Below are 16,182 nucleotides of genomic sequence, written 5' to 3' on the forward strand. Positions count from 1 at the left end.
CCACCGTAACAGGGAGGCTTATTTAGGCTTTTTGACATATCAAAAGGTTGCTTGGAAAGTGGAAGTGGGGTTTGAGGTTCTTCTGCTTTGGCATTAAAGCAACTTATGTCCCTGCTCAGGCTGAGAGTTAATGCCAGATGCACAATGCAGAGAACCTTGCTGAACTGCATACGGTTTACCTTGGCCCATCAATCCAGCCTGTCTAGATACCTCTGTAGAACCTTCCTGCCCTCAAGCAGATCAACACTCTTGTCCAACTTGGTGTCACCTGCAATGTCTGTGTTAAGGAAGGAAAAGCCAGAGAAGCACAGAGATTTACCAGAGAAAGATTCACTTCTACATGTGAGGGATCAGGAGAGAAGACATTTGATGCTACAGCACTTCAACAGGAAGAAGTCAAGGGGAAACCAAACCCAACACCATTCAGACACTTTCCTTTTAGTGCTCACCCCATCTAGTAACTCAGCTGAGACAGCACTGGCCCAAGCAGCCAGAGGCACAGCTCCTCCCCATCCAGCCACGAGCGATCACACTTCACAGCCCCATGGATTTACTTAAGGCTTGAGGAAAATACTAAGTAAAAGCTTTGTACTGTATCAGCTGTCAGCTCTGCTGCCAAAGCAGGGCACTAAATTAAGCCCATTAATGCCAACTGTGAGAGAACTCTTCCCAAAACCAAGTTTCAGCCCTCCTGCTGTGGCCATTTATTAGTCTCTGACACTAATGAGACACAAAGGTTTACTGTAAGTGGCCTGGAAGATGGTTTAGGCAGAGGAATTTAACTCCTAAGCATTTTGAGCTGCCACAGATAGCACCATTTGCTGCAATGCCTTAACACAGTTAAAAATATCAGTTCCTTAGTGGCACATCTTGGGATGCAGAGCAAAGGCTGCAAAGGTCACTGCTCTGGGCTCACTGTCTGCTTTCCCAGCATCTCCAGCTTAATCCATTGCCCTAATTCCCTACCTCCCCAGCAAAAGAAGTCTCCCTGCTAGATAAGCAAACTGCTGTTTAGATGGCAGAGGGGCTAAAGCACATCTGACCTCTGTGAATGCCAACACCAGTAAGTTAGTTTCCAGTTCATTAGCTCATGAAGTGCTGGAGCTGGAAATGTGTTAATGTCTGCCTTTAATAAGATTATGGCAGTTTAAAATAAAAATCTTTGACAAATAAGGATCTGCTGCATTGGGGTTCATCCAGCTGCCTCCTACCTCTATTATTCAGAGTTTGACTCAGAACTGAAGATGCACCTAAACCAGGCACACAGATAACCCAAGCCAGCTCATTACAAGCCAAGCCTCAAACCAAAGCAAGCCTGTAGGTCTGAAAATCACCCAGCTATGTTCATTGGGGTAAGTCTTACTCAGATTCCTTGGTGCAAGTATACCTAGGCTGTTTTTTACCCCTGCAGGCAAGTCTCCAGAGTGTTAGGGGTCTGCATGCTGTGCTCCCCACCATGGGAACAACTCTCAGGCTGATAACTGCACTCACCACTCCTCAATGCCTGCAGCATTAGATCAAAGCACCAAGCTCTCCCCACTGCCATGGTCTCCTTGCTAAGTGACTCTCTCATTGCAGCTCATGCCCAGCTCACATGCCAGAGCAGAAGCAACGTGTGATTACTCATACTCCAGAGGCTGACCCTGTCAGCACTAGAATACATCCTTATGAGCAGCTATGGCATGGGGAGGACTACTCGGAGTGCTTCTCTCTTGACCTAACTGCAATTAAAATGTCACCGATATTAAACCATGGCAGACTCTGGAGAATATACAAATGGGATGACAAGGGGACAACTGTAGCCTGCAGCCCTGAGAGCTTTGCACTGAGATTCAGTAGGGGTGGGAACAGTGTGGAACAAACACGTTCCTGAATCTATTACAAAGCAGTGGAACACTTCACATCCTTAAAACAACTTCTTGGTTTTCTTCCACAGACAGCAAAAGCATGGGACAAACACATCTGTTGACCGTGGGGATGCTACAGCATGCACCACCATTTGTTTTATAGCAGGAAAAACCTGCTGAAAGCTGGGACAGCCACACTGGTTAAATCCCCTTGGAGTTTTAGGACTCAGCACTGGGAACTCAGTGATCCAAACATTACAGGCACAAATGATCACGGCTTTGCAGAGATAAGCACAGCTCCAATTATTTCACATCAGCTGAAGCTAAAGAGGATGCTGCTTACCAAGCTGTCCAGCCCTCCTCCCAGGAGGTCCACAGCACCCATCTGCATGGAGGACACTTGGGGAACATTCACTGGAGGTCCCAGGTCCAGGTTGAGAAGGTCACCCAGAAGGTCGCCCTGGGATGGAATGACTTGTGGCTGCTCCAGGTTTGTAGTGGCTGTTGTGCCCACAGGGCTATCACCTGCATCAGTGCTATGGGAGGGAGGAACAAGAAGCAAAAGAGGAACATTAGTGACCTTCAGTCTCCAGCTTCAGATTCCCAGCATGGGAAAACAGCAAAATGTGGCTCATAAGCAGAAGCCATCTAAAAAACCCTTATCCTAGCAGCTGCTCTGACCACTGCCATGTACAAGGCAGTGTGTTTTGGCATGTGATTCTTCACAAAGGCATGACGTTTGTCCACCTTGGGCATCACAGACCCCTCCAGAACAGTGAGCTGTGAGTACTACATGGACTACAGCACTGAAAATGATGGTTTCCCAGCTCAGAAGAAACCTATAGAGATGATTTTCAGCCCACTGGGCTTGGAGAACTGCATGTAAACATGGGGGGGGGGAGGAAGAAATACAGATTTCCTCTGAGACATAGCACTAAGAAACCCTTGAGCCCTCACTCAAACCAGTGCAAAATCAAGCATTCCCCACAAGTCTGGATTAACCAGCACCAAACTCCACAACTCTTTTCTAACTCAAGATCTCAATCTAAACCAGATTCCTCCCTTCTAGCAATAATTCCCTTTGAGTTAGCAGCCACGCTGATTGCCAGCCTAGGAATGCTCAAGATACAGCTTCCAAAACTCATCATGGGCAGTCTGGTTACCTCTTATATTCACTTGCCACTGAATTTTACAACAAGGAGACAAAAAATCCCAACTATGACTGACTGCAGCTCCTGGAGATCTCATTACAATGTATTTATTCTTTAAATCCAGAGACACTAATATTTTAGCTCCCTTAAAATCTATTTTTCTTCCTGTTTCCAGCAGTAACTGACAAAATTATTTCTAGCTCATGTTACTGCAGATGCAGCCAACAGGTAATTACACATAAATGCCAAGGGAAAGAGTGTCCTGACAAGGTGTTTAATGCTGGGGTTCTTTTGTTAAGGATTGCAGCTCCTGATTTGGAGTAGCCACAACTCTCTTCCTTGTCCTTATTCAGTTACTGAGGGGAAAGCTTTAGCAACATGCCCTGGGTTCAGCTGTAGCAGCTATTTGTCTCCTTTTTAGTAGCTGAACCCAGGACATAGCATATAAACTGCTCCCAACTTCAGTGCAAAGAGCAAAAGTACTGCAGAATGAATTAGCTACCAGACAGCGATGGAAAGGGTCTAGAGCTTCTTTGCATTAAAAGCTCTAGACCCCTAACAGGACTAATATTAGTTGTCTTTCCTGCTTCTGCCTTCAGCAGGGAGACTTCTGAGGATGCTCAACAGCTAAAATAGTTTTGAAGAGCAAGTGGTTACCGTGATGCACTCCCACCCCCAACCTGAGAACAGGGAAGAACAGCATGTATGAGCAGAGGCACATTACAAGCCGGTAGTGCACACACTTGGTTCGTTCCCAGTATATAATCCCTTTAACACTACACCTCTTCAACACTTACTCATCCTTCTGATGGAGATAAAGTAATCCTTCAAGGTCTTGTGTAACTGCAGCTGCCCCGAAGCCCAACAAGAAATTAGGAAAGGACAAAGCTAAGTCAGTTTGTATTAAAAAAACAAAAGCACCAAAAGCCTTTCACTGTTCTTCAAAGAGATTTGTATGAACAACTTTGCATTTCCTTTGAGAGAAAAAAAATGAATAAAGAATATATAGGTTGTAAAGGGTAAAAAGACTTGGTATTTCTTCCTTATAATCTTGGGCAGTGGCTAGCAGCTGGGTTTACCCACATGAGCTGGAGATTGGGCTCTCCTATGAGTTCAGCCTCCAGAGGTTTCCAGATGTTGGGTATCACAGCCTAACCAGAATCCAAAATAGCCTATGTGGGAATGGGGACTCCTACCCAAGCCTCCTCCTCTCCCAGGAGCCCTGTAGACATCTCCCCAGACTTCTCAGCTGCATTACAGAGCAGGGGCAGTGGGGGCCATCACATGAAAAAACACTGCCAAGCAATCAGATTTCTCCCCCAGCTTTAGGATTCATCTGCAGCTCTATGACACTTGACAGGAACATCTCACCCCTGTGAGCTGCTCAGTGGGTCTTCACATAAGCTGAAAGGAACCTGTCCTACACTGAATGAAAATGAAATGAAATCAAAATACAGCGTATGTAGTATCCTGCGAACCTTAACTAACTCCTCCTAGGTTTATACCCAGTAGCTACTTCTGCCCATCGACTCAACACAGTATTCAGTAAAATCATACTGGGTGCCCAAATTCAGGCTCCCACAACCACGCTCCTGTGGAGCTGCTCACTGTAGTTCTCATGGCTGAAAGGGGCAGTTTGGTGTACAGAGGTCATAACACCAGCTTGGCATCAGCCTGTAAAGTTTTACTGACTTTTTGCTAATAGTAAAGCAGAAAACCACAACAGGGGTCTCTTTATGAGGTGAGCCATTAAGTAACACCAGTCTTTAACTTTCCAAACAGGCTAGAGCACTGCATCAGTATGCAGCATGCTCCACTGAGCACCTTCCAGGCCCTTCCCAGCTTGCCACTGCTGACTGAGGCCTGAAGGTTTTATGTTGAAGTAATGGGTAATTTAGTAGTAAACACCACCAGGGCAGTGTACAATACTGCTACAGTCAGAAAAGATTTAAGGTCATCAGACTGTCTGAGCATGAACTACGAGAGTCAAACCACGTACACAGCATAAGCAAGAAGCTTGTAGAAAGACTGCTATTTGCAAAAGCTCCTTGAGCTGACTAAACCCCCCTAAAACATTAGCTTGTGTAGTGACCTGAAACAAGAGTGTACAGGAAGGCTGCTAATACCAAAGCTACCCCTATCCCAGCTCATTTTGCTATTGAAGCCAACTCTTTGACTACAAGAGGCAGTCATGGAAAGCATCCACTGCCTTTATTGTCCAACTGGTAGAGTTGTGCTTGCTGGTCCTGGGTCTCAGTGAAGTCAGACTTGATTTCATAGGCAGGGAGAAAACAATTCGGCCTCCCAAAGCTAGTCATTACAGAAATAGCTTTAGTTGCTAAGAATAGCAGAGAAGTGGTGTCAGAAAATAGAAAAGGAGCAGCATTGCACACTGATTTATCAGCACAACAGCAAAAAATAGCACTCCAAATGTCACTTTGGGAATATTAAGAAGTAAGCCTGGATACTTTGCCTCCTGCTGTAAAGCACACTTACATTTGTATTTAATGCCATTAGTGCAAATAGCACTGTCTACCTGAATGAGGAACCATGGGAACAGGCTCAACAGCAGCATCACTGCAGCCCAGGACTACTGCACTGCCTGCTCTTCAGATCTAACCCACTGGGACTGTGATCATGGGGAATCATTAAAGCTCCAGACAAAAAGCCAAAGCATCTTCCTCACAAAGGTTAGACAGAACCACGTCAGTCTAGACATCTTTTAAGCCCGAACAGTTTTCAATGATGGGGCTTAGATGGCTTTTAGACTTCCCTTGCTTTATAGGCACCTAGAGAAAGGTAGTTTTACCAGTCCTTCCCCATTTTATATTCCAACAGCAAAGGAGCCCTGTACTTGCCTGTTGCAGGGAACTAGTATTACTCTACACAACTGAGGCTTGTAAAGCTATGCTGTAGCTGAAGTAAAAGCTCTTAGAAAATCAGTGAAGTGCATCCTTCTGAAAGATGCTGGGTTTTAACAACTGGAGGAGACACTTGAGCCAGTTATCCAAAGTTTCTGCTTTTTTATTCAAACTCTCCTGCCAAAAGGGCTTATAGCCACTGTCTTCCCAAAAAACATCACAGCTTCTCCTCACACAAGAACTTGGATACTTCCCCTGTCTTCTGACCCAGGAACTCAGAAGCTACATACCCAGGATTAAAGTTTACAATGAATGACCTGCCAGCCCTTACAATAGCAGTAAAAAACCCCACTACAGGGTTAAAAAAGATCTTTGCATCTTTTGGACTATTTGCTAGAAAGAAACAACCAATCCTGCCCATTATCACCACACTTGCCCCCAGCTTACCTTCCATGGTGAATTGGCAAGTGTTTGCGGTGGATCCCATGGCTCCCCTCCACAAAAGCATTGGGTGGCTTGTGGTACACAGAAGCCAGAGACCCGATATGGCAGATCAACTCATCTAGCAGGGTGGGTTCAATCAGATCAGTCTCTTCAGAAATAAGTGGCTTTTCCGATAGGACCACTTCTTTGGCAGTCACTGGATCCGTGGAAAGAAGGCGCCAGTAGATGTAGCCCCGATCCCGCAGGTCTGGGTTGTCGGAATCCTGAGGCAAAGCAATATATCAGTCACTGGTCTGAAGCAGATTAATGCCTGCCATCACTTCGTCTTCTGGATTAAAAAACCCCAACCATCCAGTCACCAACTTCAGAATGATGGTATGAGCTGCTTGTTGTGATGAACATCCCAAAGTGAGAAATAAGAACCAAAGTATTAATGCCTAGCATCCTGCTCAGGAAGCAAAAAACCCCTGAGAAAACTGGAAAGGGGCTTTTGACAAAGGCCTGTAGGGACAGGACAAGGGGAATGGCTTTAACCTGTCAGAGGGGAGACTGAGATGAGCTCTTAGGCACAAGCTCTTCCCTGTGAGGGTGCTGAGGCGCTGGCACAGGGTGGCCAGAGAAGCTGTGGTTGCCCCATCCCTGGCAGTGCTCAAGGCCAGGTTGGACACAGGGGCTTGGAGCAGCTGCTCTATGGAAGGTGTTACAGGGGTTGGAACTGGAGGAGCTTTGAGGTCCCTTTAAGGCTTCAACTGCTTTCCAAACTCTCCTGCCACTTGACATTAACAGTAAATATCAGGAGAACTCCAAGGGTTGTTGATAGGAGAAAAGAACATAGGTCAAAATGACTCTGTCACATAGTAAGAGTAGACATACAATAATGCATATGGGAACAGAATGATCCAAGATTCCTGGAAATATACTACTTACCCAAGGACACTGCTGGACAAAAATACACTGCAGAGCTACAGAATGGATCTTAATAAGCCATATTCTTCATACCAAAAAGAGATCTTATTAATCCCGCCTTTTAGTTATCTAATGAAGTATGTAAAGATGCTAATGACACCCAGTTAGGATCCTTCATCAGTTCTCCAGCTGTCAATAATAGCCTTGTTTCACTGCAGACAGTTCTGCCTCTGCATGAAGTGCTAATTATTTCTCTGCTTTTCCAACAGCTCTGCCCAGAGCAGTAGAAGTGAATGGTGATAGTTGGCAGCTAACGTTCTAGGGAGAGGGAGGTGTTGTGGTGTTGTGTTGTAGTGCAACATGTTTGAACTGTTCATGGAAACAAGAACTGGGATTTTTAATCCCCACGTCAGCAGAATAACAGGGTAAAGGTTTTTGAAGCTTCCCCCCCGTTAGAATCTGGCAACACATCATACACCTCATTAGCCTGCCTACTTGGTAGTACTTTTCCTCCTCCATGATGTTATTCCCACTGCTGCTGACCTCCTATCACCTGCCTCTCTGCTGTTGGTCTCAAAGCATTCACAGGCACACAGCAAAACCTCTCTTTGTAATGACACTGACCATGCTAAGCTCATTTTGTTGTAAGGACCTAGATACAACATCTGGGACAACAGATTGATTCCTCTGCAGTGCTGGTTTTCAGTTTGATGGTGGAGTCGTGGACTCTTTACACTTTTCACCCTTAATAATTCCTACAAGACTCTCCATATCCTGCCTGCAGAGGCAGTTCAGGAGGAGACAGGGCTTCTGCAAGGGCAGACATGAAAGACCATATGCTCCTATCTACTTGCAGGCACATAGAGATTCAAGACTGACTGTTTCTTCCCACTGCCAAATAAACAGACTTGAAGCTTCAGTAAATCTACCGGAACAGGAGGCTCACATCTCCCTTTTCCACAGTTCTCCCAATTCTCTGCTCTCATGCACACCTGTGGTGCATACCAATGAACCCATGCTAGCCTAATTACCCACCTGTGCCAGACAAGAGCAATGGCTCTGTGCCATCCATTAGGCTACGGGCTTGCCAGGGACCCTGACTGCAGCTACACATCTGTGTCCCTCCCATCCCCAGCTGTTTCATGCCTATTTTTACCAGGGCTGGCTGGATTAAGCTGGCTTCTTCTACAACCACACCAGCAGTTTGCTGTGCTGATATACCCTAAGAGAAACTCCAAGTGCAACAATACCTAAGCTGGGGAAAGAAATACACATGTAATTATTCTCCCACTCAAGTGGAAAAACAGTATCTCTACCTAGAAATCAGGCCTTGAAGCATAGGATTTTTTAGTGTTTCACAGCCAGTTATCCTACTTTGACTTATTATTCATATAAAATACCAGCCAGACTGAATCAACATTTGTGGCAAACAGAGAAAAAACAGACGCCTATTATATTCCTAGGGTACCATTAAGTGTTTTGTGACTCAGCATAGTGGGTTTTAACACTTAGTACCTTTCTTCTGTTAGCTTAGACAAATGATAAAGCATGCCCTTGGCCCAGTTCCTCTAAAGAGTTGCTGGGAGCCTGCCTAACAGCAGGTTTTGAAGGAAGAAAAGCAGACCACAGATTTCTTGCTTCCGACCAATGCAACACCCCCAAAGGGATGAATAAAAGTTTTAAGTACTCATAAGTCCATGGCCATGGCTTGTTGCAGCAAAGAGGACCAAAAAGGCCAGCTAATGATAGACTCCAGGTTTTCTGCTCAGAAACAACAGCGGCCCATTCAGAGCAGCTGAGAGACTATTTTCATCACTTGACACAGCAGATCTGGAACAGATGTGCTCTTTTTGGGCTATGCCATCACACATTTACCCCAGTCATTGCAGCCAGGGACTGTAAGAGGATCAGCTCATGTCCTACCCACTCTAGCCACTATGACATCTTCACTTCTGTCTACCAGCTCAAGCCCAGTCCTGCCTGCAGTGATTTGAGCTCATAACTCAGCACCTCATGCATAATGAATCCAGGATCTTAACCCACTGTTAAAGCCTCCAGCAAAGCCGTCACATTGGCTGACAGCATCCAAGTACAAAGGAAAAAACCCAAACCTCAGTTCTTTCTTTTTCATAGCACTGCTTAAGCTTTGCTGTTCACAGAACCAAGTCTTTGCCAGACCCTTTCCCTCTGTCATAGCTCCAGATGTTTTAACTGCAAGCCATCTTCAAAGAGAAAGCATTTTGGTTTCTTCATAACTCCTCCCTGTCCCTAGCTTTTCATTTGGTTTGGGAACGGGAGGGAATTAGGATGAAGCAAGAGCTAGGAAGGAGAGAGCAGATGCCAGATGGCATGGTAACAGGCACAGAGCAGCTCTTAAATGGAGTGTGTTTGGGAGAGAGGGGAACATGCTTGAATCCTATTTACTGCAAAGCTGATTTGCCTCGCAGATGGGAGATACCACACAGCAGGCCAGCATGGTGTCTGGAGGGCTCTGGTTCTCTCAATACCTTGGCTTACCTGTGTGGCCAGGCTGAGGACCTGCTGAACCAGCTCCTGTGTCTCAGAAGGCTTTTTTAAGAACAGCTTCACTATAGCAGTCAGTAGGGTGAGCTGCACCTAAGGGAAGCAGACATTGAAGAGATTAGAAAATTCATCCATGCTGTAGCAATGCCTCCCAAGTCTCAACATCCTTTACTGATACGGACCTCGAGTGCTGTGCTGAGCATTCACAACCTCCCTGGGCAACCCATTCCACTATGAAACACTATAGATAAGATGCACAACACAATTTTACCTGAGTGCTTTCATCATGGAAGCCCTCCAAGAAACTCTCCAACAGCTCATCTGCATTGTCAATCCTTTCTGCATATTCGCCCACTATCCAGATCATCGCAGCTCTAGCATCTGGTTCATCCAGGGAATCAAGGTTCTCGCACAGAGTGGCAATGATGCTTTCATACCTGGTTTGTCAGAGTACAGGTGGATTACTGGGGTGAATTCCACTTGTGTTTCTCCATCTCTGCCCACATCATTCTGCAGAGAATCCTGCACTGAATGACAATGTCTTGTAGGCAACAAGCAGCTTTTTCACTCAGCTACAGAAGATATTCCTAGCCTTTTCCTTTTCCCAAGCTCACATGGTCCTCAAGCGCTTTGCAGTTTCGTTATTCAACAAGACCACCCAGGTGTGGAATTCTCCCTCCCTCTCCGTTTTGCTAAAAGGAACATTTGATCCAACAGTTCAAACCGTGAGTCTGTATCAGATCCTGCAGCCTCACTGGCATCTCCAGACAGGTAACTCTAAACTGGATATTACACTTCCCCAAAGGCTTTGCTGTAAAACAGACTAAACCTCACACTGACTATTTAGCTTCCCCTATTCCTGTGTGTGGGTATCCCAGTCAATAAGCAGGTAATCTGTCTTGTAGCTGACAGCAGTAATTGCCAGAGAGGCCTGCAGAGGTCCCATATTTCTTTTTAGGTGATCATGAAGTATCTGCTGAAAGACACTGCTGTTCTGCAGCTAAGAGACAAAACCTTACTGTACAAACAGCTGAAGAAGAGCTGAGTACTGCCCAAGCCAGAGAGAGCTCCTGATGCTGAAAACTATGTGTTTTGCTCAGCACAATCTGACCAGCACAATCAGCCCATGAAAACCATGAACTTTCATGGCCTTGCATATAAAAACCTTCCAGAGGAGATGAGCAAAACCAGATGCCCAATGCTGTAAACTTGGTCTAATTTTCCTTTTGGCATTCTCTGTAAGAGCTTTGCAGCTTTTGATTAAGGCTTATATTCAGCCTGAATATGGAATGGTGGGGAAGGAAAAGCTTTTGATTCAAACTAATAGTGTGCCAGGCTGATACCTCATTTAGAGCTAACATCTGAGTCCTGCTTTAGTAGGAGCTAGAATCAGAATGGACACAGCTTTTCAGAACAATGGCCACCTCTGCTTCAGAGCCCTGGTAAGCTATGCTGAGTGGGTTTTACATTGCTCCATATTGATGTTAGCAACAAGGGCTTCCAAAAACCTTATAGTACTTCCACCTACTTGTTGGGGTACTTGCGGAAGATGTCTCTGATGACAACAATGGCTTCCTGGACCACATAGTTGACCTTGGTCTGGATGAGGTCTAGCAGTGTGCTTACGCAGCGCTCGGCAGATTGCTAGAGAGAACAGAACAAGACAATTAAAACAAGCTGAAGAAACACCACAGCACATGCTAAGGAACAATGCATGCATAGGAGAAAAGGCCCACGGGTGGAAACAGGTTTCAACTCAGTATACTTGTTCAGGAGAAACCTGCAGGTTGACAAGTGCTTGTGTATTACACTGGAGAAACCAGCTGACTCCAGCTCCTGCAACAGGAATGTCTGAAGCAACTGTGTCAGTAGATAGCTGGATCACCACACAAAAGACCTTAAGAACACCACTTGCATTACTACTTATAACACCCTCTTGCTGGCTAGCAGTTGAAACAGGCAACCAAATGAGCTCTCTTAGACTTGCCCAAGCTGTGGCAACCAGAGCGGGGAGAGTTTTGGCAGGGAAGGTGTCTTTAACAGGGGAAGCTAGAAGGCAGGATAAACCCATGCTGTCAATCACGCTGCAGTAACAGCAGCAAAAAGCATCAGTGTTTTTGGGGTAAAGACACTAGCAGCAAGTGAAGATACAGCTATAAATAGTAATCCAGCTCTTGCTAATGCAGCTTCTACATTAACTAGTTCAAAATTCCCAGCCACAGGCACTGTAAGACAACAAGGACTAGACACTGGCATGCTCCAGGAACCAGGGTTAGAGGCAGGTAATGCACGGAGGTCTAATTCCAAAGAGCACAGTGAGGCAGAACATCACAGGAGCAACCAACTCCAGTACCAAGGAGTCTTGAATAAGGACAGCACTTTGGCTATTAACAGAGCACATACGAAGCCTCATTACACAGCTGGTGATTAATGTGAGAAGCAGACTGCTCATGACGCTGCCATCAGAACATTCAGCAAGCATTCAGCATCGAGACAAACAGCGTAGGGCACAGACAATAGCAACGTAGGTGGATTTTTCAGTTCAAGTGAGCCAACAGTCCCCTTCACATTCAGAGTACTTGAAGGCTGGGCAGGAGGAGGAGGAATGAAATGGCATTTAAGTCACGGGAATCAGCTTTTTGAGAATGGGCAGAAAGCTCAGGGACAAACCTCAAGACTTGTAGAGCTGAACTGGAGACAAGCAGAGACTAAAACCTCTTGGTGACTGCTTGCTTGCCCTTGTGACTCTAGCTGTGGTGTCTTACAGACATAGCCTACAAGTGCTAACAGTGGCAATGAGCAGCCAAGACAGAACACACCATAAACCAGCATTCCCTCTGTCTTTGCAAAATGGCACTAAAGTGCATAGGAATCTCCCCTGAAATTTACACCAGACAGCAACAAACCCAATACAATTGGTTGCAGAGTAGGGAAACGTACCATATAAAATGATGATTGGTATCATGTATTTTATGATACCTCTGCTGCCTCCTTAGCACAGATTTACAGGCCCTATGACACTCCAGAGGCAGTGAAATGGCAATTTGACAATGGCCTGCCCTGATCTCTTCTGCTCAAAAGGAGATTTGAGGCCTGGGACTTGGAAGACTTCCACTGACCATGGACCTGGCTCCACACACACTGACATTGTTCACAGTGTGAACCCCACCGAAAGTCCTGAAGACAGATGCTTCAGAGCTTGTAATTTCATCTCTTATCAGCTTCACCTACTTTCACTACATGTTTTAACAAGTGGCCTTAAGGGGTGCTTGGGGTAAACCTGTCCTAAGCCAACTCCACTCCGCAGAACCCACAGCGGTCAGCTGCAATGAGCAGTCCAGCCCTGTCAGTCTACAAGTAAAGCCTAAGAAGTCAAGGAAAAGCAAATTAAGGTTTATTTTTCTTTCCTTTAGGCACTTCAAAGCGTGAGTTTTCCAGGAAGAGCACGACATCCACTTGGAAATATGCGGGATTGACTTTTAACCCATGAGTCCCTTGGGAAGTGGGCAGCCATGCTGGTACACACACCATAGAGCAGTCCATCTAACAAAATCCATCTCGGCTCAGCCCATCCCTTGTAAATACATTGCTGTTTGAAGGTGTTCAACACCCCAAGGGACTGCAGTGCACACGGATGAAAGAGTGCCCCAACCACAACAGCTCTCAAGTAGGAATGAGGAAGAACAACCAACCAGTGTCTAAATTCCTTTGTTTTTTCTGCAGAAAGCAACTAAAAGCCAGAAAGAACACTGAAGTGACACACACCATGCTCACAGGCATCAGACTCCATGATTTCTAAAAACTGGAATGCTGGCAGAATCTCTTGGAATGGAGACAAATCCCCCTCTAATATAGCTCCTTCTGCTGCTTCTTTGCTCCAGAAGAATCACTATTCTTACTGCATCCACTTCATTTCCTTTTCCCACAGGAGTGATGCTTGGTTTCCTTACAAGTAAAGCATCAGATGACGACTTCATCTAGTGCTGTCAATGGAGGAAACCAATGCAAGTCTAGCTACACCACACAGGCTGCTGTAAACATACTCTAACTCTGAGCTAGTCTATCCATGCAAAATGATGTTGTTCCAACATGCTCCAAGACAATATGACTACTTAAGCCTGGGCAAAATCAACCTTTCTATTCAGCACAGATATTGCTTCTATTTCCCAAACAGGCACTGCCTCTGTTGTGTGCAGCAAAGGTAATGCCACCTTGCTCACATCACAGCAGACACAATGTCTTACTCATCTAGGAGAGACAATTAGACAAAAGGTAGGATCCCTGAAGCAGAGCTGAGGTTTCCTGTGAATGCTCATTCATCAACAGCTCCCTCCAGCTGTGCCCTATGTCAAAAAGCAGATTTTGAAGCCTTGGGAACTTGGACACTGATGGCTGAGAGGATGATGCTCTTCCATTAGTCATAACTCACAGTGCAAACAGCCTCTGGTAAACACAGATGCACAGGGGACAGGGATTAACCCAGACTTGAGGACACTGTAATGCGTTGGTCTATATTTGCCCTCTTGAAATCTGGCTCTTGTCAGAGGAGTAAACAGATCCCATTTTTAGCAGCAGTGTCTTCAAAGGAACACTGCTAAACATCAAGGTTAACGCTACCTACTGAGAGAACAATTACATAGTTAGAGGGTCACTGCAAATTTGATGGGACATTATCATTAGTCCTTTTCATAATGAATCTGAATGTCATAGTACTAGGGATGGGAAGAAAGAATGTAGGGAATGAGGGCAGGAAAGGGTAAAACCTTCTAAACCCACCTTGATAGTGCGGGAATACACCATCTTTTATGTGAAACTACGAGAGACACAATGACCAAATCCTAGCAAGAAAGCCCCTACTGAGAACTGAAGCCAACTTCCAGTCCCCAGCACAAGCACTGCTGCAGGAAGAGCTGCCACCAGCTTCTTCTAACTTGTCAGTAGTCCTCTACCATGCTCAAGAGGATTTTCTACTGTGACTCCTGTGGCTCCATGCAGTCAGCCTCCTGCCTGCATACAACATGGAAGCAGCACTCTGGTAGTTTGAACTGCAGGCATGAAACAAAGGCAGTGATCACCTGTGCCATTGGGCCATGCTTAAAAGAAAGCCCATGGCAGTGATAAGCCTTTAGAAGCTGAAGGAAGGAAGAGAAGGCTGCACAGGCAGTCGATTCTCTCAAGAGGTCAGCAGTCAGTGTCCTCTTGACACAAACTCCCTGTAGCTTAGCTGGAACCAGAGAAACCTGTGCACTGACACCAAACTCAGCCAGGCATGATGAGGCTTATATTCAAATTTGCTGTCAGGCAATGCTCCTGGGAACACACTTTAGCTAAAGCTAAATGAGCTCAGCTGAAATTAGAGGGCTTATGTGACATTTTCCACTCGGTTATCAGTTTACTGAAAAGCACTAACACCACAGCATAAGTCTTCCCTCTTCTCAGAGGCTTTCCAAGCTCCTGTCAGGCATACCAGACAGGGAGATTAACAGGGATATCACTAAAAAATATCCTCTTACGGCATTTTGGTGGATGTTCAGCTGGCAGAGGACGCTGCAGACCACTGTTTCGGATAACTGTAGGGGTTCTTGGGAACTTACTTGCATAAGCATCTAGGCACACTCTAAACAAAGCTACAAGCTATATGGACCTGTACAGGTCCAAATAAGCAGACAGAGTCACTCTGTGTTCTGCAAGGAACTCAACTGGAGCTCACCAGCTACTGATCAACATGAGCGTGACACTGTGCTCATCATCCTGGTCACTCGATTGCCAACACAGGAGTAAAGAAACTTTGTGTGATGTGGAAACGAGATGACAAAGCCCATTACTGCTTTTGAAGTCAGAGAACCACAGAAAACCTCAAGGTTCAGATACTTGCCTCAACTTTGATGGCACAGCGCCCTATTGCCCTGACAGCCTTGCGCACGAAGTCAACGTCCACCTCAGTAGCGTATTCCTTGAGCTCTGCCAGGACCTGCAAAGCAAATGCACCAATGTGAGTCCCTGGGGTCACACAGAGAGAACATCCCACTGACAAGCGATGCTGCTTGAATATGAGAACACAGGCAGGATGCACACTTCCACATCTAACCACACACATCCAAAGCTAACACAGTCAAACTCTGCAATCAATCTCTGTCTCTGAAACCCATTGGTCTGGATCAGGCAGCAAAACCAATCTGGAGTCAAAGGATGGCTCAGTTTGGATTATATTCAAATACCCCTGCACTAAAAGCTGGGGACAAAATAAGCCCTGTCAAACTTAAATGCTGCTATTCCTTCTTACACTGAAAATAACAGCGAAGTTGGGGTCACATCCATACATGTAGATTCATGCCTGGTTTATTGTACTTATTGTTCTACATTCACTGTACACAAAGCTCTCAGCAACAACCATTTTTGATCTTTTCTGTGTCAAGATGAATCTCTGGATCCCTACTGGATCCAAAAGAA

The 16,182-nt window shown here is 45.6% G+C and overlaps 1 protein-coding gene across 3 annotated transcripts in view; it reads right to left on the bottom strand.

The window, feature by feature from the left end:
- The window catches only part of AP2B1 (adaptor related protein complex 2 subunit beta 1), a 72,897-nt gene that overhangs the window by 33,492 nt on the left and 23,223 nt on the right, over positions 1 to 16,182 (bottom strand). For all 3 annotated transcript variants that reach the window (XM_034068689.1, XM_034068691.1, XM_034068690.1), the window contains exons 9-14: positions 15,608 to 15,703; positions 11,261 to 11,376; positions 10,004 to 10,169; positions 9,727 to 9,825; positions 6,307 to 6,566; positions 2,191 to 2,383 (exon numbers count right to left, since the gene is read on the bottom strand). In XM_034068689.1, the coding sequence (XP_033924580.1) occupies positions 2,191 to 2,383; positions 6,307 to 6,566; positions 9,727 to 9,825; positions 10,004 to 10,169; positions 11,261 to 11,376; positions 15,608 to 15,703 (930 nt within the window). The remainder of the gene's footprint in view (positions 1 to 2,190; positions 2,384 to 6,306; positions 6,567 to 9,726; positions 9,826 to 10,003; positions 10,170 to 11,260; positions 11,377 to 15,607; positions 15,704 to 16,182) is intronic.

Source organism: Melopsittacus undulatus, chromosome 13 (genome assembly GCF_012275295.1).
Source record: "Melopsittacus undulatus isolate bMelUnd1 chromosome 13, bMelUnd1.mat.Z, whole genome shotgun sequence".
Taxonomy (NCBI): domain Eukaryota; kingdom Metazoa; phylum Chordata; class Aves; order Psittaciformes; family Psittaculidae; genus Melopsittacus; species Melopsittacus undulatus.